General features: G+C 44.1%; 1 protein-coding gene across 1 annotated transcript in view; it reads left to right on the top strand.

The window, feature by feature from the left end:
• Positions 1 to 3272: 3272 nt before the first annotated feature.
• LOC113259231 (pro-neuregulin-3, membrane-bound isoform) overlaps positions 3273 to 26803 on the top strand; it is a 445035-nt gene continuing 421504 nt past the window's right edge. Inside the window, exon 1 of the mRNA XM_026504578.3 lies at positions 3273 to 4101. Coding sequence (XP_026360363.3) covers positions 3273 to 4101 — 829 coding nt within the window. The remainder of the gene's footprint in view (positions 4102 to 26803) is intronic.

Below are 26803 nucleotides of genomic sequence, written 5' to 3'. Positions count from 1 at the left end.
ATCATTTAGCTATACAATTTCATATAATTATGTAGAATATAGATATTATCGTTTCTTTTCACAGATGAGAAAATAGAAGCCCAGAGTGACTTTATTGCTTCTCAGGGACACAGGTCTAACTTGAATCTCTGTCTTTGAGCATGAAGCTATTTCTTCAGTGTTTTGCTTCAGGGAACTGAGAGTCACCAAAATGAGACTCCTTACGGTGGGACAGACTAGCAGCTTGCTCGCTGGCAGTGAGACTGTCCACTGCTTGTCCTTGACTCAGCCCACACCCTTTCCCCAATTCCAGTTCCAGTGCTTACCACCTGCTACCAAGAAGCCTCACCATAAAACTGTGAGTTAACGATGATTGCCTCCACCAAACTTTCTTGGCTGGGCTGGTGCCACGTGCTCCCCAGCACAAGGCTATCACAGCATTGGGCTCTTCTTCCCCTCCCCTAGTGATGATGTTCAGTGTGAGAGCAGCTAACAGGTAGTCAAGTGCAGTGGCTTGGGATAGAGCAGCTAACAGGTAGTCAAGTGCAATGGCTTGGGATAGAGCAGCTAACAGGTAGTCAAGTGCAATGGCTTGGGATCGGGGAGAAAAGGAGCTCAACAGGGAACCATGAATAAGTTGTTAAAGCTAAGTGGAAATGAGAAGCCGAGGGAATTTGGAGAGGCAGCTGAAGAAGGCGTTGGGGAGCACCGAGGAGATATGGGGTGAACTCAGTGAGAATACAGTTTCAGGAGAGCATTTGTCCAGTGGCAGCATTACAGCACCTTTTTGTACCCTGGATTTACTTCAGTGGGCAAAGAAGGGAGGGGTTACCGAAATGCTGGGGGAGCCAATGAACTAGGAGTGTTTTCTGGAAAAGTAATTTCCTGTCTCATAGGGCTGACAACAGCACTTGCTATACTTTCACAACGTTTTGTGTGAAAGCTAAGTTTTATTTGCCATACAGGAAAGGCTGGCCAGTAACTGCCCAGCACCCACAGGAGGTAGAGATTGGGTCAATTTTTACTTAACAGGACTGTGCCTTGCATTGGAAAGCTGAAGGAAAATAGATTCAAGGGTTGTGGCTTTTTTTGGTTTTCACTTGGCATTTTTGGAACCATAATTCAGCCCTACTGGATTAGGGCATGTTCTATCAAACTAAAATCAAAAGCTGTCCTATGGGGAAAGTCTCACTGTTATAGCTGAAAGAGGTGACAGCCACATTACTGCCATCAAAAATAATTTATTAACTCTGTGCAAAATACTCTGATAGGCACCAAATCCCAGGGGCTTCCCGTTTCAATGCATCCTCTGTTCTCTGCAGTCTTCTCCGCGTACTGTTCGGCTCTCCACCTGTGAATAAAATGGATACCTTGAAAACTTCATCTATGTGGGGCCTGTAACATTACAAGAGAACGCTGGTTCCTGCATCGGTGCCAATCTTACAGAGCTGTATCAGGAGGCCGTCATCCTCAACTTATTCTCCGAGCTTGTAAATAAAAACATCTTTCCAGTTTCCACTTTAGACCAGGAAATCTGGGGAGAGTTGACAAGCAAGGTTCTGCACCATCAGCATAAACCACGCTGATGCTGGCTCTCTAACCCTTTCTTTCTTCCTCGCCCAGTTCCCCGGACTCCCGGGCAGGTCCCACACTGCACCTGAGATACAGCTCCTCTCTACCCAAGGTAAGAAACCAGCGACACTATTTTGGATACCAACCCAAATCCTTCTAAATTTTACCTCTCACCATCAGTTGTCATGTGACAGGTGTACCTGTGCTTTCATCTACATTGAAAGGCAATACTTCGTATTTTGAGGTAAGGGATCCTCAATCAACTTGGAGATATCTGCCAGGTGTGATTGCACAAAGGTCGTCTGCCTCACTGGCATCTCTCTGATGAACTCGGAGGAAAGGTGGCTCTCCATCCAGCAGCACCCGCCATCAGGCTGGGGAGAGCACAGACACCCTCCCACGCGCACAGGCCCAGCTCCCTCGCCCCGCAGCGTCAGTCTGACCCCGCCGGATCCGTTCGGGAGACGGGCTCACGATCGGCCGGGAGCTGCTTTTGCCACACACTTCCAAGTGGGGGTTTGCTTGGATCATTTATTTCTCTTGTGCACATTAAGAAACCACCATTAGGTGTTGGTGGGAGGCGCCACTCAGCCTGAAGCCCAGCCCGTCCGCGGCGGCTCCGCGCACACCGCACCCGCCCGGCTGCCAGAGCTCGCCAGGAGCCACCTCCGGCCCGAGGTCCGCGTCGCCTGGGATCCCCGACGCGGTCTCCCGCTTCACCTCCCCAAGCGTGACCCGGCAGCGGCTCCGGGGACTGATTTCGATTCCTCTGCGGCTTGTAGGGTTTCCTCCGCGGCGGGTCCGACAGCACCCGCCGCGGACGCCCCGTGCGCCCCCGGCCCCGGGCTCGCGGCGGCGACGGCGCAGCTCGCTGGAGTTTGACTCTCGGGCGGCGGCGGCGGCGCGGAGTCGCAGGCGGCGGGAGAGAGGCGAGCCCGGCCGCTCGCCCTCCGCGCTGCGCTCGGATTGGTCTCTCCCAGAGAGTGCTGGCCGAGGGTTGGCTGCGGGCCGGCTGAAGAACAGGTGCACCTTGCCGCCCGGGCTCGCGGAGCAGCCGCCGAAGAACGCGGCGCGCGGGGCCGGGCGAACGGCGGCGGCGGCGGCCAGGTCTGCCCCCTGTGTCGGAATGCGGCTCTCCGGCGCCCGGTATCCCGCGGCCAGCCGGCTCGGCCCTTGAACGCGGCTCGAGGCCCAGCGGCGGCGCGGGCGGGCGCCAGGGGGAGCGGGCCGGGCGCGGCGCCCCGAGGATGCCGGCGCGGCTGGAGCGCTTGCAGGCGGCGGGCAGCGGCGGCAGCGGCAGTGGCAGCAGCAGTGGCAGCAGCAGTAGCGGCAGCGGCGGCAGCAGCAGTAGCAACAGCAGCAGCAGCAGCAGGCGCGGGGCCCCGACGCGCAGGAGGCCGCTTGGCGGGCTGCAGACGCGCCCAGCCGCTCCCTGACCGGCCGGCGGCGCCGGGGGCCCGTCTCGCCCCTCTTCCGCGCTCCTCGCCGCCCCCTCCCCGGCCCGCGTCCCCTCCCCCGCTCCTCTCCTCCCCGCCCGCCGCCCGCCTCTCGGGGGGAGGGGCGTGGGGGCAGGGAGCCGATTTGCATGCGGCCGCCGCGGCCGCTGCCTGCGCCCGAACCCGCCGCCGCCGCCGCCGGAGCCCGCGCCCGCGCCCGGCCCGCGCGGCCCCATGCCTCTGGCGCGGCCCTCGGGGGGGCGAAGGTGAAGACCGGCTCCTAGGATGAGTGAAGGTGCGGCCGCTGCCTCGCCACCTGGAGCCGCTTCGGCAGCCGCCGCCTCGGCCGAGGAGGGCACCGCGGCGGCTGCGGCGGCGGCAGCGGCGGGCGGGGGCCCGGACGGCGGCGGCGAAGGGGCGGCCGAGCCCCCCCGGGAGTTACGCTGTAGCGACTGCATCGTGTGGAACCGGCAGCAGACGTGGCTGTGCGTGGTGCCTCTGTTCATCGGCTTCATCGGCCTGGGGCTCAGCCTCATGCTCCTCAAATGGATCGTGGTGGGCTCCGTCAAGGAATACGTGCCCACCGACCTGGTGGACTCCAAGGGGATGGGCCAGGACCCCTTCTTCCTCTCCAAGCCCAGCTCCTTCCCCAAGGCCATGGAGACCACCACCACGACCACTTCTACTGCGTCCCCCGCTACCCCCTCCGCCGGCGGTGCCGCCTCTTCCAGGACGCCCAACAGGATTAGCACCCGCCTGACGACCATCACGCGGGCGCCCACTCGCTTTCCCGGGCACCGGGTGCCCATCCGGGCCAGCCCGCGCTCCACCACCGCACGGAACACTGCGGCCCCCCCGACGGTCCTATCCACCACAGCCCCCTTCTTCAGTAGCAGCACGCCGGGCTCCCGACCCCCGGTGCCAGGAACCCCCAGTACCCAGGCAATGCCCTCCTGGCCCACTGCGGCATACGCTACCTCCTCCTACCTTCATGATTCTACTCCGTCCTGGACCCTGTCACCCTTTCAGGATGCTGCCACCACCTCTTCCTCCTCCTCGTCTTCCTCCTCCTCTACTACCACCACGCCAGAAACTAGCACCAGCCCCAAATTTCGTAAGTATACACCGGGTCTGAACTCTGATTTACTACTGAGTTTCCGTTTTGCCCTCCTGCTGTCTTTTCCCCTCCGCCGCCTGTCTTCTAGCACCCTCCACCCCTCACCCCATTCCAGGTTTGGAGCACTGAATGAGATAGTTAAACTGGCCGCAAGGGAGGAAAAAGGTGCGGGTCTGTCAGGGTCCGTGTGCGGGGTGGGGGCGGGGGGCGGTAGCAAGCGGAGGGAGATTGTCAAGCTCCACCCGGCCTACTTCAGTGGGTCCCAAACGCGAACAGATCTCCTAACTCCCTTCAAAGGGTTAACGCGAGCGCGATCTCTGCTCACTGCAGACCTGCTGGCGAGCTCCGGGATCCGGCTCCTATTGAGAGCTGGGGAGGGAGGGAGGGCCTTCCCAAAAGCACTGAGCCCTTTCCCCGCCGGTGGGAAGGAGTGAAAGAAAAGCACATGCAAATTGACCGATGATAAACCACAAAGGGAAGTTCTGTCCATGTGGGGGTGTGTGTGGGGGTGTGTGTGTGGGGGGTGATTTGATGGAAATGTTGGTAGAATGAAGCTGTAGACTTAGAGCAGCCCTGACCCGGGCAGGGACCAGGAAGGGTTAATTAGAAGCCATTGGGGGAGGTAGGGCAAGGAGGCAATCCTTGGCTAAGGGCTAAATGGATCCCCCCCGCCCCCCAGCCTGCCCAGGGCCCTTCCGGGGTGTAGAGATTGATTCTGTGGCTCCCGGAGTGAGTTAAGTAGGGGGAAATAGGAAGGGAGCCTGCCGAGCTACCGCCTCTAGGGTCCTGACGGAGGAGGAGTTTTTTCAGCTCTGTCAAGCGTTTGCTTTTGTTCCTTTCCCAAAGGTGGGGTGTGAAACCTCATCTCCCCTCCCTCTGTGCCTGAAAAATATTAGGGGAATTGGACCGAGTTCTCTGCACTCAAGGGGGAGAACGTCCAACCCCTTTGAAACAGGTCACTCTGTGGATGTAGCCTCTTCAGCCTGGGCGCTCTTGCTGCCAGCACTGGCCAGTTTACCCCAAGAGTGATCGCTTCCTCTGTATTTGTATAGGACGTGTATATTTTCTGTATATCTTTACAAATGTTTTGTGTGACTAATTGACCTCCCACCCCACCCCCCACCTTGCTCTTATTCTAAGGAAATGTTGGGAAGCTTCTCAAAATGACTATTGATCAGGATATGGGAAACAGTTTGCAACCTGTGAAGGTTATTTAGGACAAACCCCCAGCCTGCCAGTTCAAGTTCTGTGCAAGCCTGTTCTCCGAAAACTGTCTTTACATTGTATTTCTGCTTTGAGCTATAACACCTGAAGAGGAAGAGAGGAGGTCTCATCATTGACTCTTCAGTAGGAATACCTGGCTTGCTTTCAGTCATCTGGCAATTTTTCATTTCTCTGACCTGTGGTCTTATTATCCTGGGTGTTGTTTAACCCTTGAAACTTAAAAAAAAAAAAAAAAAAGGATTTAGTGCATTTGTGGGTGAAGTCCAAGAGAGAAATTTCTTAATGCCCTGACTGATGTTTGGGGGGAAAAAAATAAAGATAAATTGGGAGTCTGGGAGAAGAGGGAAGGAATCTGTCACAACCCAGAATGGCAGTCACACCGGTAACTTGCTGCTTCCCTCTCCTTTGGCTGAAGCAGTCATTTTTGTGAGCACATTTTCTCAGGAGGTATTTCGAGGCTTCTCTCAACACATGTAGCTTGAGTTTTGTGGAGGGTAGAGGATGTGCAAGTGTATGTATGGATATGTTCAGTGGTTTGAAAATATATATGTGTCTATCCTGAAGACCATAGATTTTTATTTTTCGACGCAATTGACACGAATAATGGAGTGTGGGTGTACTTCTCAACTGTATATTTGTGTGTGTGTGTATGTGGGGGGTCTTATACATGGGGGGATATTTCATGTTCTTTCTCAATTGATTTCTTGAGTTCCATTCCGGAGGTCTTTAAAGAAAAGCCCAAGGTAATTATTTCTACCTCTCCACGCTCCTTTTCTACATTCTGTAGAAGGGAATGGCAGCCTGTTTAATAAGTAATGATTATTGACAAGGCTCTCAGCCCCAAGGAAAAGGGGTGGGGGAGAATCTGTAAATGGTGTCAGTGTTCACTTAGACATATAAGCAGCATTTGTTTTATGTGTATCTGAGGTCCAGCTCTTGCTTTTTTTTAAACCTTCAACAAGGAGTTGAATTAAGGGATAAAACACAAGTATGCAAATCCAATCGAAACTGACCTGGTTCGCATATATCAACAAGGGAAATTTTAATGAAAGAAAAATTATGCAGTTTCCATAAAAGATGAATTTAAATAGTGAGGTTATATGGTAATTTAAAGAAAAGATAGTTTAATTTTTTTTTTTGGGTCCAAGATTGCAGGATGATTAACAAAAGGATATAAAGATTTCATTTGAGGGATTATTAGCACTGCTACTGTGGACTGAAGAATGGCCTGAATATCTTGCATTTTATTTTTCACTTGTTTGGATTATGTTACTGAAGTTCCCAGGAGAGCAATTCCCCTTTTTCCTAGTTCCTACCGTCAGACTTAAGTAGATTTTTTTTTGTTTTGTTTTCTTCTTTCTCTCTTTCTTTGTCTTTTTTCTTTTTCTTCTTCTTTTTTTAATGAAAGTCATGAATTATGTGGTAGCACCTGAGGACAGCTAAGGATGAGGCTCTGTTTTTTCAAGACTAAGTCACTAATTCCTTCATGGCCAGGGTCTTTGCTCTTGAATTGAACATCTCAGGGCTTAGAGAATGAACGTCTTTGTGTTTGTCTAAGGTCAGTCAGAAGGCTCTTGTCTGTAAAGGCGGCACAGCTCGATGGAGGAAAAGAAGCTGGTTCACTCTTGAAGAAACACACTTGCTGATGGGTACTAGGCAAAACAAAAGCTATTTTTGTTATGCGGGAGGCTCAGTTTAGAAGACTCTTTCTAATTTTCTGTTGGATTAAAGACAAAGAAAGATGGAATTTAAAAGGCACAAGGAGGAGAAGAGCTTGAAGTTGGCTGTTCTCTTGTCCTCTTCCAACCTTTAGACCCTGAGCTGGACCAAAACTTTCTTCCACATTACCGGGATCTCTTGGGTTCCCAATTAGCTGCCCAAGACTTGCTTTAGCTTCAGATGTTTTAGAAGCAAATGCCTTGAACGTATTGCCACCAGATTATTTCACCAAAGACCTCTTTGAAGCATCTTGCCTCTGAGAGTGTAGATTATTCACAGATTTTTCAAGAGAAAGGAAGATTTACTATAGACAGGAGAGTGATTTTGACCAGTTTACAAAGAGCCTTTTACAGCACATTGAATTGTATTTTCAGACTTGAAACTTACATGTAGGGTGTTGACAGTGCCAGTCTGAATTGTTACTTAGCCAGAAGCCCTGTTTTAACAGTTCAAAGTTCAGACTCATTGGCTAAATTCAGAAACTGAAGACAAGAGAAAGAGCCACTTTCAATTGGTTAGTTTTAGGGCCCTATTTGGAAAGTATATATTTAATTACAGTAAGTAAGATCACAAATCTCAAATAGTGTATTTAGTGAAGAGGTAAATCGAATGTATCATTGATGTATAAACATGGTATGGGGGTGATTTTATTATAACCAAGGCTATTTAATTAAAACTTGACCTAGTCATACCCGTTGTGATTTTGAAGACAGCCTTTGATAACACTGAGTATATTCTTTTCTTTTTTTAAATTTTATTTTAATTAAATCCAATTAATTAACATACAGCATATTATTAGTTTCGGAGGTAGAGTTCAGTGATTCATCAGTTGCACATAACACCCAGTGCTCATCACATCCCATGCCCTCCTTAATGCCCATTACCCTGTTACCCCATCCTCCCACCCAGCACTGAGTGTTTTCCTGTGTTCTTTTCAAAAGATTTCAGTCTTTCAGTAAGAGTACTCTTAGTTGTTTTATAGCACCTTAAATATAATTTGTTTAAATAAAGTTACTTCTCTATATTGTCCTCTCTTTACATGAATCGCAGCCTTCAAAGGAATTCTAGCATAGCAGGTACCAACCCCACCAAAGTGAGAGGATTCAGGGCTCGAGGTCAATAGTTCTCATGAAATTCAACTGAAAGCTTTTTAATGAGCACATGTTACACCCTGAGTATGTTTTGATTTCCTTGGCCTTAATACAGGATTGTGAGACTTTTCTGCTTCAATCAATTATACTGTGTGTTTTGCTCTTTAGACACTTACGTCTTACTTCATCCTCACACACACACACACACAAACCAAAGGGCAGGGGCAGGTGTGGGCATAGAACTGGCAAGGCTCTTCCTAGAGCCATTTTTAGTTTGGTCTTGGTGCATGAAGACAGTGTAAGTCCCCCCCCCCCCCCTTCCCGTGACTGAGATAAGGGATTGGCAATACTGTTGCTAATTGAGATGACCTTTTGCAGGTTGATTTGTGAATCCAGCCACCTATTGTATTTGTGCTTCTATTTCCTGGATAGCCTTTTTAAACACAGTGTTGATCCATTCACCAGTCAGAAGGGGAAAAAAACCCAAACCCAACAAACAGACAGTAGAAGCTGGTTTGTGGGAACTTCTGTTCCTTTTCTAAGTCCAGACTGGGCCATGAGCAAGAGTGCAGGTGCAGTGTGACTCAGTGGCAGCTCAGGAGGTCTGCGGTGCAGGGGAGCAAGCTCTCTCTTCCCTTGGGAATGCTCCCCCAGCTCTTCTCTGCACAGCACAATGAGAAGAAGGTTGATTTCCAGCTTGCTTCTTTTGTAGAAATTCTTTCCTCATAACCTCTCATATCCAGTGCCAAGCATATCTCGATATTCTATCTGGGATGTTGAAAATGGAACATGAAAGTTGGCGCTGAAATATATAAGAGCAAGGGAAGAGCCATAAATCTAAGTCTGTAAAAGGCATTTGAATTACTTGTGAATAGAACTGAAATTCATTTTTTTCCCCCTTTGAATCTGTTTTTATCCTCAGACTTTTGTGTTGGGCGAAGCAGAACTGTACTGGGTTGACAAATACCACTGAGACATTTGGAGATCCTAGACATTTTTCTTGTCTACACCTAGAAAAGGGTTTCCTCCAGAGCCATATACATATTGAAAGGGGTGGGGGAACAGACTCAGTTTAAAGCTTTCTAATATCAGGATGAAAACGTACCTAAATAGGTGTTTTCCATTTGGGCAATTATTCATGAACGTCTTAGGAAAGATACTTAGTTTGATTTTCCATCTTTACCACTGTTTCATTGGGACGTCTTGTATTCCTGTTGAATAGTGGCTCTTGTGGCTATTCCTTATAGACTTTTGATTTTTTTTTTAACCTTTCTTAGTTTATAGTGTAAGCAGTAGTCTTTCAGATTTTTCCTAGATAGTCTTAACATCTCCTTGTCATTTCAAGTTGTTATAAAGTCAACCCTTTTGGTAAGACGATGTTAGACTACATTGATGTAGAAAGTTGAGAAAACAGATCCTACCCATTTGTGCAATTGAGTTATTAAACTGTCTTGGTGCTTTATTTTTTATATGAAAAAAAATTTTAAGGATTCCGAAAACTTGGCCAAAGCCTAGTGGCCATGTATTCTCCCACCTAGGTGGGCATAAAAATTTTGATAGGATTTATTGTGTGATTCCACAAAACAGTACTACATCTGAACGTAAGCTATTATGTCTTTTCATATAGTTGTGTTGTCTTCATAATACATGTCATGTTTCACTATTTTAATTCATTTTAATGAATATTTATTAAACATCAGTTTGGGGCATTGCAATGCTGGTAGTTAATTGGTTAGGTTAAGAAGTCTATAAAAGTAATAGTTTACAAAGCAGACAATTAAAATAAAGCTTTCTCCCATATCTCGATATGGGGCCAAGGCTTTTTCTTCAGTATGTGTCTATAACTTGGGCTTAGCATGTTTTTCTTTTCCTTGCTTTTCTTTTCTTTTTTCATAAACCATACCTCTAAATACGTCTTTCGTCCTTAAAGACCCTGGTGAAGGAATCTGAACCAGATTCTTCATAGATACTGTACTATGTCCCCTGCCCTAGTATCTTTTATCGTTTTCTTGCACATATAATTCAAAGTAATTTTATTTTATTTTTTTGTCACCATTTGGAGTGTCTTCAAAGCATTCAACTATGTTTTAATAGAAACTACAATTATCTTTCATTTCCACAATCACATATCAGTGGCGTACATCAAATTTAACTAAATTACATAATTACAGTAAGAGCACCGGGCATACACAAGTTTGTTACCCTGGCTGAGTGTTGGTAAGCACACCACTCAAAAGTTGGTCACAGTGGTGTGGGTGCTTCTTTGAGCTTGGCCTGGTGGCTGTGACATTGTCACATCCTTTGGGCCTGACAGTGTTCATCACTCTGGAGGGGAGGTGACAGTCAGCTGGCTTAGTGGAGCCAGGTTAAGAAAGTGACTCTTTTAGTAGTCAGTTATGACTACTTTTCGGGATTTTTGTGGGAGGGTGACGAAGATTTGCATTAAAAACAAAACAAAAAAAAACCCCCAAAAAGACTCTCCTAAAACCTGTAGCCTTAAATCCTGTGATAACTGTGCAGCCTCAAAGAACCATTTTAATCTCTCTGAACTGTAACGTCCTCCTCTGGGATAATGAGGGTCATGGTAATTACCTGCCTCGTATACCGCTCGTACAAGAGCTGGTAAGCTGCAAACACACTTTACTGTTTTTGTGTCAAGAGAAATGGGAAGTGGATAGACTAGGTATTTTCCTCCAAGAGCACATCAGGCTGTTGAATTCAGTTGAAATATGGGAGCTAGTTTGCTACCTAGCTTGAGGGATCTTTTATCACAATGAGAGATTATTGTTCTTGTATGCCCTTGGATCTTTCCCGTGCTCCTCTCGGATACGCTGGCACACACTGTGGAATATGGTGTGGAAATCTACCTCAAATCACCTTGGAAATTTAGTCCGCTCCACAAACTGGGGCCTGCCATTTCTCATCCTTTGCTTGGCCCACACTTTTTTAAAGCTTATCTTGGACATACATTTATCAAAGAGAGGAACCGAAGTTTTGGGGAAAAATGAGTGAGATCGTTGAATGATCTGGAAACCTGAAATCTACAGAAATCTTCAGATTCTTGATGAAAGAAACAATGCCCTATGCTTTGCTTTCGTTCCATTCCCACACTGTCTTACTGTCACTGACTATTTGGAGTTTGGAGAGAACTTTAGTAACAGTAGGCAGTCTCTGCATTGCATTCTGTTCCCCTCTTTATTTAGAAGTTACTGTGATTTAGGTCCCAGAAGATTGATAAGTGGCTCGTATCCATCAAATAGCTCTTTTAGATGGATACCTTTGCACGTTGGGGAACTTCCCATTAGCATTTTGAAAACATCTTGGCCTGTGTTTGTTGGAAGCCTAATCCTGATTTATATTTCAAAGTATTACTTTTTTGTTATAAGCCTTTAGTTTTCAAGATAGGTTGGTGATTGGGGCGCCTGGGTGGCTCAATCGTTAAGCGTCTGCCTTAGGCTCAGTGCGTGATCCTGGAGTCCTGGGATCAAGCCCCACATCAGGCTCCTCCGCTGGGAGCCTGCTTCTTCCTGTCCCACTCCCCCTGCTTGTGTTCCCTCTCTCGCTGGCTGTCTCTCTCTCTGTCAAATAAATAAATAAAATCTTTATTAAAAAAAAAAAGATAGGTTGGTGATTGTACATAAGTCCTAGATTGCCATTCCCAGGCAAAAAAGAGACGAGTCAGAAATAAGCCTGCAGACTGAATTGAGAATTAAATTTAATAATAGAAGTTTAGGAGCTTCCAATGATAAGATTTTTCTCTTTGAGGCCTTTTCTTAGAAGTGATAGTGTGTATCATGGCTGCAATATAGGTTGTAAGAGCATTAGGAAACAAAAAGACCGTCTGGACCTATGCAACTACTTTAGCATGAGTACATTATAGCCAGGGCTAGGCTATGAGAATAGAATTTTTATGCTAAATATTTGATAGGAATTCCTGAACATAGAGCCTGCCTCTTAAGATACCCTTCCCGTGACGACGTGTGATCCTAGTCATGATCTTCCCGTGAATTGCCAGGGAGTTAGAACTTAGTACTAAGAGAAAAATCACACTGTCATCATCATTTTAGGATCAGACTCTGTTGATGTCTGTGCCATGAGTGCTACTTTTAGAAATGTGGGAGAATTCTTCACAGAATCTCAGTCTTGGAATGGGTTTGAGAATTTAGGTAATAACAGTGAGAGCTGCCGCTTGTCGGGTTTTACTGTGTGCCGGGAGGGCTAGCACTTTATGTATTTATTGCCTTATTTATTGTCTTATTGATTGATTGAAACAAGGACTCAAAGACCATCATCGAGGCCAGTAGCCCAGGTATGATGATCTCAGTCATGCGGCTAATCGAGGTCAGCTTAGAATGGTTCTATAATTTGCCAAGGACATGCTAAATGGCATAGTTTGAAGGATCAGGAAGGTTGAAAGATCATTTTCCAGGTAATCTCTCCCCACCCCAGATCCTAATCCATTGATAAGAGTGTGGCCATATCTTTGTACATGGCCTCTTTCAATCCCATTAGCTCAGGGACAGTGGCATTTGCTGTCATAAACTCCATAAATGGCACATCTGCCTTGTACCTGTTTTTTGCTCTGGTAAAGGGAGCCTTTTAAACCAGAGAAATTGTCCTGGTTTTCAGGCCAAGGAGAAATTTAGGTGATGTTTCAACAAAAGAGAAAGAATGTGTTCTTTAAACTGGTATTCCTTGATCTGCTAACTCTGTTTTCTCCAGTGGCTGCTTGTAGGTGGTTCAGTAGACCAATGACAGAGGACAGTTAGAGACTGTCTCTCTGCTCCCTAAAATCCAGCCAGAATTGTCGTCTTTGCCCATTCCAAACTTGCTTTTGATTACAGTCGTTACTGCATCGTATGCTGAGATTGACCCATTGGAAATGTATCAGGGAGCATTTGGAATCATAACCTTGGAGTCCTACAGACACCCAAATACCAACCCGACCAAATAAAGGTTGGGTGTTGCACCATATGCAGTGTCTCCTGCAGAGCATCTGAATTCCCACTTGGAACCATACTACAAGGTCCCCACCACTGACTAGCCAATAATCCTAAGAAGAGTAACATTGGTGAGACCCTGCTAGTCTGCCAGGAATACCCCACATTGGTCTCAGTCATTGCTTACTTCTTTGACATTTATGTCTAGTAAGGGTCCCTAAGGGAAAAAAAAACATTCTGTTGGTCAAAGTCAAAGATGATTGGGATTTCTACTTCTGCGAACTCATGAAAAGAGAATGGGAATCAGTCAAATGCAAGATTGGGTTATTACAGTCTTTGAGTAGCCATGCAGAAGGATAGGAGCACTGTAATATCAGGAAGCCTGTCTCGTCAAAATCCCCGTAAGACTGTGAGTGAATCACATAGACTAAGAATGACAGCTGTACTCATCGAGAAGAGGGGAAGGGGGACTGCTTACCCAAATTTATTGTTAAACAAAAGTTTTTGTTGGCATGATGGCAAGATCTAGACTCCAGGGATAAAAAGTGATAATGGGGTGCAGAAATGTTTATATTAAACACTATCTTCACCTAATTCTGTTTAACTGACTTTTCAGTATGAGACTGTTTCTGGATTAAAAAACTGACAAATGTCCCCGCTGCGCGTGGGGACAGGGGTCCAGTTCAAAGAGCCCTTAGTCCCGGGAAACGGGGCGTGGCCAGAAAGGGGGCCGCCCCCCTCGCCCATCCCATGGTGCGCGTTCATGAGGAACCTGGTACTAAACCATTTGTAGATGACCTGCTTCTGGGTGGGGGATTTGGTAGGTAGAAGAGCAGCTCCCTCGCTGGGATCTATTGAAAGTCAGCCCTCCAAGCAAGGGTTTGTAAAAGATCAAAACAAAACAAAAACAAATTAAAAAATAAAAGAATGAAAAACTGACAAATGCCCCTTCATGCTGAATAGCTCCAGTTGCTCTAGGGTTTCAGCCTTCACCAAAGGAGAGGTGTGTTTACCAAGTATTAGTTGTATCTAAATCTATTTATGCCTGTTGTTGTTACTGTAATTAGGTAATATATTCAAATAGGATGCAAACCAATGAATTAATTGTGGTTTCTATTAGAACTAAATTGATTACTTTGGATATACTCTATAAAGATAAATCACTTGAAAAAATGCTTGTTGAAGAAGTTGTGGGCAAGTTTAAGGGGGAGAATATTTATATATCCATAAGAAATCTGCCCTCGGACTGTTTTACCTGTGGCTTTGTCATTCCACAGTAAATAAGCTGAAACTGAAACATTGCAGTGTATATCTTGGGTGTGGTTTTTCACGAGGAAGGTAACAGAAATTTAGTCAGTGAAAAGCCTTGAATTCTACAGCCCAATATCTGCTAGGTGAATGTGCATTTATGTGCCTTAGGTTAAAATCAAACAAATAGTAAACAAAATGAATTTTACTTGGCCCATGTGATAGATTTACAAAGCTGCTAAATTGTATGTTTAATAATTTTAAGTATACTGGAAAGTGTTTAGTGTATAATTTTGTAAAAGTTTGGGTAGAAAATTGTATAAAGTGCCAATTATATTAAGCTGTGCAGATTAGTAGATGAATTTAATATATATAGTAACTGTATTCAAAGGAAATAAACTAAATTGTTAATGGTGGTGATTTCTGGAATGTGGAATGGGAATGCTGTTTAATTTATTGTATTTTGCTGTATTTTCTGTTTTATTTAATGGTCACAATTATCTCTCTAGTTAGAAGTTATTAAATTTTTGAAAAAGCAGAGAATAAGCTCCATGAATCAGTTCAGTTATTAGTCTTGGTTCCGTGAAGTTGTTTTTTTTTTTTTTTTTCTTCAGTCCAAAATATTTGTGTCCTGATTGGTAGTGTCAGCATTAAAGTGTTGGCTGAGTTGGGTTCCTGCTGTGAAATGCAGATGTGTAGAAATATAAATGCATTTCATTTGCTCGTGGGAAATAATGCCTTATTGAAGGCAGAGTATCTTACCCTGGGCCTTTGATCATTAGCCTTGACCTTATAAGGATAAAGAAGATGGAAGTTTAATGAGTTACTTAATGGCTCTTCAGTTTGCAAATGTTGGGCAGTCTTTAGTAGTGTTGCTTGGGATGGACAGAGTCAGTAGGTGTCAATGAGTTGTGTGTATGATAACCAGTTATCTGGTCTATTTTAAGGATCACATGAAAGCAGAAGGTAAAGGCTAGTTTGAAGTGAGGGGTCCTAGAAGGGAAGGAAGGCGGAGGTCAAATGAGAACAGGTGGGATGACCAGTTCACTTTCTAGATACTGTCAGCCTCTCATAGAATCACCAGATATTAATTCTCATACTAAAGTTAGGTGGTTGGACTACAGATAGATACATTCCATAGGCCAGTGGAAAGTAGTGACTTGTAGAGAACATAGTTCTTTGGTAATGAATTGTGCTCAAAATCTTATAGGATAGCTCACAAATACATTGGTGAGCAGAAAGAATCAGAACAAAGTATGATTCTGTTGATACAATGTTGTACGTTAGAGGTCAAGATAGTGATTATCTTTGGGGAAGCGGCAGGTAGTGAATGGAGAGACCCGTGATATGAGGCTTTAAGATATTGATAATTTTATGCTTCTTGATCTGGGTGCTGATAACATGGGCCAGTTCTGTTGGTCAAAATTCATCAAGCTCAAGACAAACGTAAAAATATAAAAGAAATGTTTCGGCGCATTCCTTTGGCCTTCACTACATGCTACCAGGGTAGTGGTCTGAGTTTCCGGATTTTTCCACTTATAGACACCTGGATCTTAATGCTGAGTGTGTGTTGTTCATGCCCCGCAGTCTAGCAGGTGCCAAGAGGGTCTTCCTGGCTTCAGCAGCTGCTTTTGTTCCCGGCTTAGTGAGACTCCTTGCAAGATACCCACGCTCCTTTTCAACTTAAGCCTTTCTGAGTGGGTACTTGTGTTTATATTACATAAAATTTCCTTTCCCCCATATCTGGAGTGTTTCTGTTGCAGCATGAGCTATCACACTTTTCACACATCTTCTACCTGTAAAACCGTACTTGTGTCCTAATAGTGACTTTATCGCAGCTGGGCAGCATTTGAGTGCACAATCCACAAGAAAGAATTCACCATCTGCTACTATGGTTTTGTTGAGAAGACCAGAATGTGTGTACCAGAGAATGATGAAGCACCGAAGTGTGTGATTCCAACTGAAAAGTGTATGAGGCCATTTCAGAAAGCAGTGATGAGAGCAGACATAGGTGATTTCAGGGGAGAATTTGTTTAGGCAGAGAAATGGAGAATTGAGGGCACGATAGGGAAAGGGCATTAACAGAGGTAGAAGTGTGCATGCACACCCTTGCATGGGAACCAGGGAGGGGTCTGGCCCGATGGGCAGAGAGGGTCTATCTTGGAATTAATGAGGCAGCCTCCTCTTTTCCTTAGGACAAAGCCTGATTAGGGAGGGAGGGTTTGGGAAGACATGGCTAGGCTGCTGTGGAAAACAGTAGTCAGGGTTGGTGCGAGCAATTGGCACAGTATTCTGGTGTTTTGAGAAGATGCAAGGGCTTCAGGATGACTTGGAGGGAGGAATAAGCAGCAAATTCTAAAGATTCTCCAAGGCTAATTTGTCCCAAAGCATTTAAAGATATGGTCTGTGATTTGTGCTGAATATATTTAAGTATTGACTTCATTCCAGTACCTCTTCAAAGTGCTGCAAGAAGCAAAAGAATTGGTATGTTTAAATATGTTTAGTTTTTTGCATAGTCATGTCAACACAGCCCTAGATTTAACCCAAAATAGTAGCTTTTGAATATCTAGAAATCTCCAAGGAGAATAACCAGCAGAAAGTCTTGACTTTTGTCAAATGAACCAGTGACTGCCTTTAGAATTTCCGGAAGTGAAAGTTACTTTATGAATTGATCGCCACATCACCCTTCTGGTTCCATCGAGGTCCTCTTTCCAGAAGCTACTCAGCACCTTTTGGGATTGAATGCTGACATTGCATGCATTCAAAAGGCAGTGGCAGACGGTTGATTCCCTGTCTGCGCTCATTGCACGGTGAGGGAAGAGAAGGGATACCCCGCTGCTTCGGAAACCAGGAGGATGGTTCTGTGTGAGATGACGCTCTCACTCGGCCTGCCAGAGAGCTCCTCTTGTCTGCAAGAGCCACATCCCTTCTTTCACGTATCCACAGCTGAAATGACTGTGTCGCCCACTTTGTTCACCATAAAGAGGCTTCAGATTAGAATCACATTCATCACTCTTGCCAGCTTACTTGGTTGCTCATTGTTACCAGATAGAGGGGCTATAACACCATGTAAGCGTGAATGTTAAATTAGAATTAATAGCCAACGGTGTCTCTCCTCCTCTATTTTTCACCGATCAGATAATTTTCACTGATGTCAACCTTTATAATAAGTCAGCTGACACATACTAGTGTTATTTACTTGGAATACTTTCAGTGTATCTCTTCTTTTTTTAAATTTTTTGATGGAGATAAAGGTGCCGTTTGCAGTTACTTGTTTGGGTCTTTGTGTATTTGATCAGAAGCTATTTTTGAAAGGAAGGCAGCAACGCTGTAGATGGGATCTTAACAAAGTCAGCGTCAAATCTGCGTTTCCCCTTCACTTGGTGTTGTAAGCTTCTGAGCGACCTTCTGTGGGAGCACGCTGGTGCCCATCTTTCATCATGAGCTGCTCCGAGTAATTTATGGTAAATAATGAAATGCTGTTTCCTACAATGCACTGCAAAAGGCTGAGTGTTGTAAAAGTCTAAAGAGCTCTATTACTTCTAAATGACTAGATAACACAAAAATGTTAACCCCAAGGAAGAGGTCCAGTAGACCATACGACTTGTGAAGCACCGTCTTCCTGTCCGATGCCTTCTGATCGGCTTTCTGCACTTGAGCTCTGCAGGGACCGCCTGGTGTCCGAACAGTTAGTTACCTTCCAGAATGACAGGGAGAGGTTATAGACACTTTCAGGCAGTTGGGAGGACCAGGAGCAGTAGTGGTTCATTTATTTGGCGTGGGGGAAGGAGAAACTTGCAAAATTTGTTTTCTATTTGAAACCCATAATGAATTTTTTGCAGTGCTCTTACCAAGGGTAAGGCCCTCATGATACAAGAATGATGCGGTGACAAATGCCTCATTTGAGCACTGATGTTGAACAGAAGTTTTATCAGGACAAAGGGTTTATAGATGCCTGACATGTTTTCAGAATTAACTCTTATCATGATATTTGCATTCTCTTTCTCTTATCCACATATACAGCAATACATATCAAACATGGATGTAATTTGCAACTCTCTCGGCTCCCTTATACTCCACAGTATATTAGTACAAGTGCTAAATGTTGGTCACAGTGAATATGTATGTTCTCATCCTGGGTGCTGTAAAGTAGCTACACATGTAAGTGTTAGGTTTAAAGACCTTGACTGCCAGGTACAGGAAGCCTTTATGTACTATGCTCCCATTGTGAAAATTGAATTAAATTGCCAGTCTGTGAGCTCTTTATCCTGACAGGAGAGCCTCTTTGTAAGCAAACCATAGAGAAGGGTGATTTTTGGCCACCAGTACGTTCCAGCTCAAACCCTTTGCTGAAGTTTGACACTGAATTTTCTTACATTTCCCAGACCATGATTACTTTGCCAAATGAAATCATTCGTTTCCTCTACCAGAACTGCTTTTTTTTTTTTCTCCAGATAGCAGCTACAAGGTATGAAATAAGTTGCATAAAAATAAATTACACATGCTGCATTTTGGGAAGAGAACCCTTAGCTGATCCATCAATTTCTTTTCAGGGCTGTGCTGGGAAGTCTACTCTAATCTTCAGTTATCAGTGATAGGCAATCATTTGAACCTTGGGATCTTCCCAAAATAGAGATGCTTTTGTGCCAGGAAAATCAGGCTGTTTGGATGTTCGAGAATATTTTTGCTTTTGATGAAGAAGGGTTGTTGCCATGTGCCATGGGAGAGACAGATTCAAAGAAGTACAGCTCTTCCCAGAAGCTTGTTTGAAGAAGAGTCTATGTGGCTCCGCTTCCAGACTGTCTACCTAAGGTTTGGGGTGGGCACCAGTGTGGTATTAGTGATACAGCCCACTTCAGATATCTGAGTAAGGACTCCGAATCTTCTGGATATTAGCTAGGCTTTTTAAAAAAATTTTTTTATTATTACTTTTTTTATCTCTGTATGTCTGGTCTACCACTTCCTCTCTGATACTCTGCCATTTTGTAAACTGTGAGCAAAAGAATCCTATGAACAGGAGGTGATTGCCATGGAGACAGGGAGAGGCCGGAGAGTCTTACCTCAGGGAAGTGTATGTTCCTTTGCTTAATCTTGTTAATTGTTACATTTGTTTTTTTCTTTGCTTCCAAGGAAAATTAGAGGTAGGATAATTAGAAGAGTGGTTTTAAAAGGGAGAAAAGTAATTAGGGCCCAGTGGGAAGGCCATGGACCTTGTTTGGGGATGTAGGCCCCGTTCTGACACTCGGTCACGGAGACCTCAGGGTAGACTATTCACTCAGTCTCTGAAATTGTGGCTTTTTTCTGTAAGTAAGGATGTTGGACGAGACATTCCCTGAGGCCAAGTTCTTATTTTGAGATTAAAATCTTAGTGGAACTTTTGAGTTATTATTCTGGTGGCTCTCTCCCCCTCCCCCTTTCCTCTCTTTCTCTGTTTATTGGCCCCACTGACCCTGGTTTTTTTCAATAGTATACTTTTGGTGGTATATTTTGCATTTCAGCATTTATTAATACCAGTGTTTTAGTGTGCTTTATAGGTGGGACATGGTTATGTCCTTAAGTCTGGTGAACTTTGCTTGTTGACAACTTTCAGAAAGGGAATTTCTTATCCTTCCCCTGACAGATGTAGAGGTTGGTAGCCCCCTGTAGGTCTGTGATTGTGATGCATACACATGAAAGTAAATAGATTCCAAAGACAGAGGTATGAGGAGGCTGGGAGGAATTACTGACACACACACAATATTTCATTTGGAAGTATTAATAGATTCTTCTAGTTCTAGATATAACCATAATATCTTTCTCCCTTAAATAGAGTTCCTACTTGCCGAATTTTACAGAATGTTACAAGAAGAACAGAAGACTAAGAAACAGTATCACTAAGGCATTATGTGTCTTAATGTAAGGCGTTATTTCCTGGCATGTTTGTTGGCACAAGGATTTTGATATCAGAGTGTGGTTCTGTCCATTGATTGGAACACAGCTCTGAGCCAGAGTGACATTTAACTCAAACTCAAAGTGGCTAGTGTTAATGTTTTATCTTCTTTTTGGAGTGCCTTCCTCCTTATTATTATATAAAGCATGTTCACTATAGAAAATTGAAAAACATAAGCAAGAAGGAAAATAAAGGTCAACTGTAGTTCTGTTACCTAGAGATAATTAGTGTTATCTTTCTGTTGAATATTAACCCAATTCTTTGCTCCATGAATATGAATTTTTTTACAAAAATGAAATTATACACACTCTAATTTAGCTATCCTTTTGCACTTTGTATTAAAATATTTCTATGATAGAATGCTTAAACCCTGTTTTTAATGATGCTGTGCTGAAGTATATTGACATACTAAAATACTTAGGTGAGCTTCTCACCTGTTGAGAATTTAGTTTGTTCCAGTTTGGTCATTTATAAAATAAAATTCTGCCCCCCAAGTCCACAATATGGAATGGAAACTTTTGGCCAACATATATATACAAAAAACCTTACCTTTTTTTTTTTAATCCCGATTCCTAATTCTCATTCAAAAGAGATTGAACAGTTCACATTTTTGGGGAGCCTGAGTGGCTTAGACGGTTAAGCATCGACTCTTGATTTCTGCCTAGGTCATGATCTCAGGGTCATGAGATCGAGCCCCGTGTTGGGCTCCACACCGGGCATGAGCCTGGTTAAGATTCTCTTTCCCTCTCCCTGGGCCCCTCCCCACCTCTCTCAAAACAACAACAACAACAACAACAACAAACCCCCACAAAAAACCAAACCAAATCAAACCAAAAAACAAAACCGAAAAACAAAAAAACAAAGAATGCCCATTCCTTCCATAACTCCCACCCCATAGGTGTTACATATCATTAACAATAAATCAACAAACAAAAATGTTTTGCCAGTGTTAAAACAGTATCTTGTTGGTGTTCTGTCTTGTATTTCTCTAGTTACAAGAGAGAGTGAACACTGTTAGGTAGTTATTGAAACGGAGGTTGTGGGGAAGTGTGTGAGTCTTTCCTCACCGCATGCGCTGTATGGCCAGAGGCCTGTCTGCATCACCCATGACTTCATCTCAGCCAGAGACGCTGTAAGGAGAAGCTGAGGGCTAGAAGTACGAAAGCTGTCCAGCGTCATTTAATAACAGGGTTTTTTGGTGTCTGGGTTTTTTGTTTTTTGTTTTTTTTTGCCTTAAACCCAGAAATAGTATGGCAGATAGAAGATGGGTCACGGTCACAAGGAATGAACAAATAAGGAGTAAGGTGCAACTATGCTTGACCAAGTGACCTCAGGGGATAGAGCATTTTGGGTTATTTGACGTCAGTAAAACCACAGTGCTCAATGTTAACCTACACTTCCGTAGCTAGTTAAGATTCTACTAGAAAACACACACCTGAACACACACATACAAACATAGTAAGATTTCCTGAAAGTTCCGAGGGCTTAAATTGCAGCTTTCTCTGTGAGTATCGATGATGCCCAGGGACTACCTCAACTCCTTGGTCTCTGACCTTTCTGGAATCTTCTCAGCGTGCTGTTCAGTAATGTTTCCCTTCCACTCTTCTGCTCTGTGGTGTGGCTGTCGAGCTGGAGAGGAGGCTCGGCTTCCAGGGACGAGCGGTGTATGCTGCTGTCCACCTGGGTCCTGTGACAGCCGCTGTCTCCAGCTGCTGTGAGGCTACTGCTGTTGACGCTAATAAGTGCCATGGAAACCCAGTGAGCTCGGGGGGGGGGGGGGGTGGGTGAGCAGCACGTCACTGAGTGACACTGGATTTTTAAATGTCACACTACAAAAATAGAACCACCTGAGGAGGAGCGGGGCCACGCTAGCATCTCGTAGCTCTCCTTCTTGGCATCTCCTTCCCTTTGGCTAAGTCTTGTCCACGAGGAGCAGGGAGACTTGGTGCTTCCATTATCTGCATTGGTGGGTCTGGCTGAGATGCCCCTTCTTTGGCATATCACTAACACTGAAACCAGAAATTGATTAATATGATTTGGATTAAAAAACCCGACTCTGTTTAGGCTTTGCTGATCATGTATGCATGTATCCTTTGAGCTTCATCGTTTTAGATCAAGGCAAGTTGCCTTAGCCTCTACCATGTGGCCAAGTCTTCTTTTTTTGACATTAAAAAGGAAAACCGCCTTGAAAATGTTATATCCCGGGTGAATAAATTCTAATGACACCTCCAAATTGATTAACCTGCATTTTCAGATTTTTAGTCCAAATACCCTCAGTCCTCAGCTGCCCAAAGGGAGCCCTTGCCAGTGTAATCCAGTGGACTATGTGTCGGGTTTCGTTTAATGTGGATGTTAACTTTTTGTTTTGTTTATCACTATCTTATGCTATTACCATCTAATTAGGTTGAAAATCAGCAATTAGAATTGGAATGCATGTAGTAGTTGTTATTTTCCTTTTGATCATAGTTGTATTCTTAATGATGTGATTTGTAGTCAGTGTGTGTGTGTGTGTGTGTGTGTGTGTGTGTAAGGGAGTGCATGTATTGTAGACACAGCAGTGGGTGTTAAGTCTGGAAGAATCCAAGTTTTGCTTCTTATTAGATACCTGAGCTTGATGGAGTCTGTCTCCACGAGCCTCAGTATCCTCATTGCCAAAAGCCGAGATAATGGGTACTGCTTATAAGGCACATACTAGGAAATCCATAGATAATCAAATAATCTGATAAAGCAAGATGCATATACATTGGGAGCCAAGGGCTGTTTGGATATATGAGAACTGAAGCAAATTGAAATCATTAATAGAGCCCGAATGTTATTTATGTCATGAGCTAATGTTTTCTTTTTGGGAGCCAAATTTAATCTTAAATATTTAGTACTGTACTTAGGAGCTGATGGTTTGAAAAAAAAAAATCAAGCTGGAAAGCCCCGTAGAGAGGAAGAGAATGACACTGAGAATATTTAAATCTCACAGCAGTGTTGGCTAGAACAGTACCAGTTTCCAAAGGCATCTGGACATAATTTCTCAGCCTTTGAGAAAGGCACACTCAACCAGCATGCCCTTTTGGTATGATAGTCCCGGAAGTGTGGGTGCTCAGTTTGAAGCTGAGCTCTGTGTCAGTCCCTAATATCTCAATTTCTTACACACTGAACATGAGAAGCAGAGGAAATGTGCCTTTGAAGAGTGAAGAACCCTCTCATTTTCTCACTATCCTATCTCATGCCATTTCTCTTCAGGGAGATTGTTCTTAAGAACTGATTCTCAATGCTGAGTAAAGAATACTTTCCCACAGTATTTCTTCCAAAGTATGCCTTGATAGATTCTGCAAACTATAGAGCGGGATTTCACATGCTGAGTGAAAGTAAGATGATTTCTATTTCTGGAGAAAGCTAAAATTCATCTCACTGACTTTTTCCTAGCCTCATTTTCCTCTTCTTCATCTAAATGTTTTTTTGTTTTGTTTTGTTTTTGTTTTTTTTTTTTTGAAGATCCAAAGTATATTAGATTTCATTTCCAGAGGTTGAGGATTTTAGGACTTTGTTTTCTTTTGTTTATATCGAAACATTGTAGGATACAAAATATCTGTCATGGCTCAAGGGGGAGCGATCTGTTGGCATGAGTTAGTGACTTGAGCAGGCGTGTGCAGCTTCTCTTCCACACAGTCCCATAAACATCCTTCATTGTTCAACTACTTATTAATTACCTACTGTTTGCCAGATGCTGTTTAGGCATCAGGCTTCTGAGCTGCCAGAAAGATAAAGGACTGACTCAAACGTTGCCCCTCTAACCCCCCTGGAGCGTTCTAGTGGGGAATTCATACAAGAACACATAAATAAATAAGATGATTTCTGCCTGTGAGAAATGTTGAATGGGATTACAGGGTAGAAAGTTTGAATTTATGTAGGTGTTCAGGGAGGCCTTAGATGCGGGCATGCTAGTTGAACTGAGTCTTATATGTTAGAAAGAAGCCAGGCATGGCAATACCTAGGAGAGAAGTGCATCAGAAAGAGAAACAAAGTTCAGGGACCTCGAGGGACAGAAATATGGCCAGTGTGCAGTAACATAATGAATATGCCCAAAAGTGGTAGGAAGTGAAGAAGACAGAGGAAGATATTTAGGGAACTTGGACTTGATTTTTCTTAATGGAAAATCATGGGGATATTTAGGTAGGGGAAGATTCTGATCTACTTTATGTTTTAAAAAGGTCCCCGTGGATGCTGTGTCATGCTGCACTCTAGGGGCCACTACTGGAGTCAGGGAGGCAAGTGAGAAGGGCATTTACAAGAGTGGGGACGGGTGTGGGGGGATCCATGCCCTGTCGGATTGGACTGCCCTTCATTGGGCAAGAAGAAGGACTTAGTGGGAAGGAAAGACAGGAGTGAGTGAATCAAGACTCCCTCCTAGTCTTCTGTCCTGAATAGGAGGGGGACACGGTGGCATCATTAACTGAGATGGGGAGGGTTGAGAGATGTAGGATTGTGCATGGGGGATGGAGATGACAGGTTTGTTTTAAGCATCCTGTGTTCTTCATTCTTGTTAGATGTACAAGTGGATATTTTCAGAAGGTAATTGGATAGAGAGTGCAATGGAAGGGAGTAGAAACCCACTGAAAGGGCAAACAGTATTAAAAAGGCTGGTGGTACCGGGGTAGATATGTACACCTGTATCAGCACTGAAAGCCTGGGGCAGGGAATAACCCACACAGTATAAACTGGGAGGACCTTCTTGTAGATGCAGTGCAGTGGTGATATTATCCATAGATATTATATCTATATATATATATATCTATATATATATCTATAATATCTATATCTATAATATCCATAGATATTATCCATAGGGCTAGATATGTATACCTGTATCAGCACTGAAAGCCTGGGGCAGGGAATAACCCACACAGTATAAACTGGGAGGACCTTCTTGTAGATGCAGTGCAGTGGTGATATTATCCATAGTTCTCAATCCCGGATGCTGTTTGAATCCCATGGGGGAGCTATAAAAAATCCACCCATGGCCAGGGCCCACCTTAGACCAATCAGAATCTCTTTTTTTGTGTGTGGGGGGGACAAGGACAATGGCAGACATCGGTAGTATCTGTAAAGTTCCCCAGGTGATTCTAATGTGCAGCCAGGGTTGGGGGGGGAGGCACCTCAGCAGAACCTCAAAACCTGCATCCTTCAGAGAAGAAAAAGGGTGGACGTGAGAGAAGGCCAATCGATATGAGGTCGGGGACAGGACTCCCATGGTCCGTACCTGCAGCTGGAGCTGGAGACCAGAAGCAGCCGGGACCCTGTGTTCATTCAGCAGGGTTGGCCGTGTTAGGGGAGAGCAGGATATGACTCCTAGAGTGGGCAACAGTCAGGGGAGAGGGGAAGTGAGGACTTTCTACATACCTTTCCCAGACAAGGCAAGCACTGCAAGTACCTCAGCCCACGGCCAGGCTCCCGTGGCACTTGCCTCCTTCAGATTCCTTCTCCACATGCAAGGTTGGCTGAATCTACCACCTGAACAGAATTGTTGACAGAAAATCTGAACTTTTCCTGTCTTTCACAACTTGGCCATAATTTCTGTTATCATACCCAGCATTATTAAAGGCAGAGTGAAATGAGTAGGAGTGTAGTTTGGGGTGAAATATTTCAGTACGTATCCTTATCTTTGGCAATTTCACTTCTAGACTTCTATCGGTAGGGAAGAAGGAAGGAAATGTGTGCAAAAATTTTTGCTTGAGGGAGTTCATCACAGAAACACACGTAAAAATTTGCTGAAGAGAAATTGTCAACCGTGTAGAGATTACACATCACTTCTTTAAAATCATAGCATGGGAAAATGTTTACCATCTGAGGTGAAGTAAGAACAGTAGGCTTAAAAGCCATATATAATTCCAGTTCTACAGAAACATTGGTAATAAGACACAAAATGATAGAAAACAGCTCTTGCTGAGTAGGATTCTGATCATTTTTACTTTTCTTAAATGTTTTACTTAAATTTCATTTTATTTCATTTTAAGTTTCCTTAATTTTTCATGTTGTTCAGATATCCCAGGTTTTCATAACAAAAACTGAAGTGGTATTTTAAGAGATTGATAAATAATTTGTTAACTTTACATGAGTTTAATTATGAGTGTATTATCTGATTTTCTGAATTTAATAATAATCATCTCTGCCTCTCAGAGATGGTAGAAAAATTAAATGGGATAACCAGTGGGAAAGCATGCTGTAAGATCCCTGTCACGGATTAGAATCTCTTCAGTGTTAATGCACTGTTGCCTCCATTTCTAACAGTGATATTTATTCCTCAGAAATGTTGTTATTGTTGTTGTTGTTTTCCTTTTTAGGTAAAACATTTTAGGTAAAACATCAAAATTGAAGTAAAATAGTTTCATCATTTGTGCTAATTGATATGCTGGTCATTGGTGAGAACTGGCATTCCAGAGGGATGAAGGGTGATTGGGTGAGCCATCCATGGCAATTCCATTGCTCTTTGCCAGTGCTCAGTTTAGGAGTAAGCATTGTTCTGGCCAAGGAGAGGTAAGGGGGGATGGGCCAGAGGC

This window comes from Ursus arctos, unplaced genomic scaffold, assembly GCF_023065955.2.
Source record: "Ursus arctos isolate Adak ecotype North America unplaced genomic scaffold, UrsArc2.0 scaffold_7, whole genome shotgun sequence".
NCBI classification, from domain to species: domain Eukaryota; kingdom Metazoa; phylum Chordata; class Mammalia; order Carnivora; family Ursidae; genus Ursus; species Ursus arctos.
Note: the sequence above shows the minus strand (reverse complement) of the source record. Positions and strands in the feature narration are given on the sequence as shown.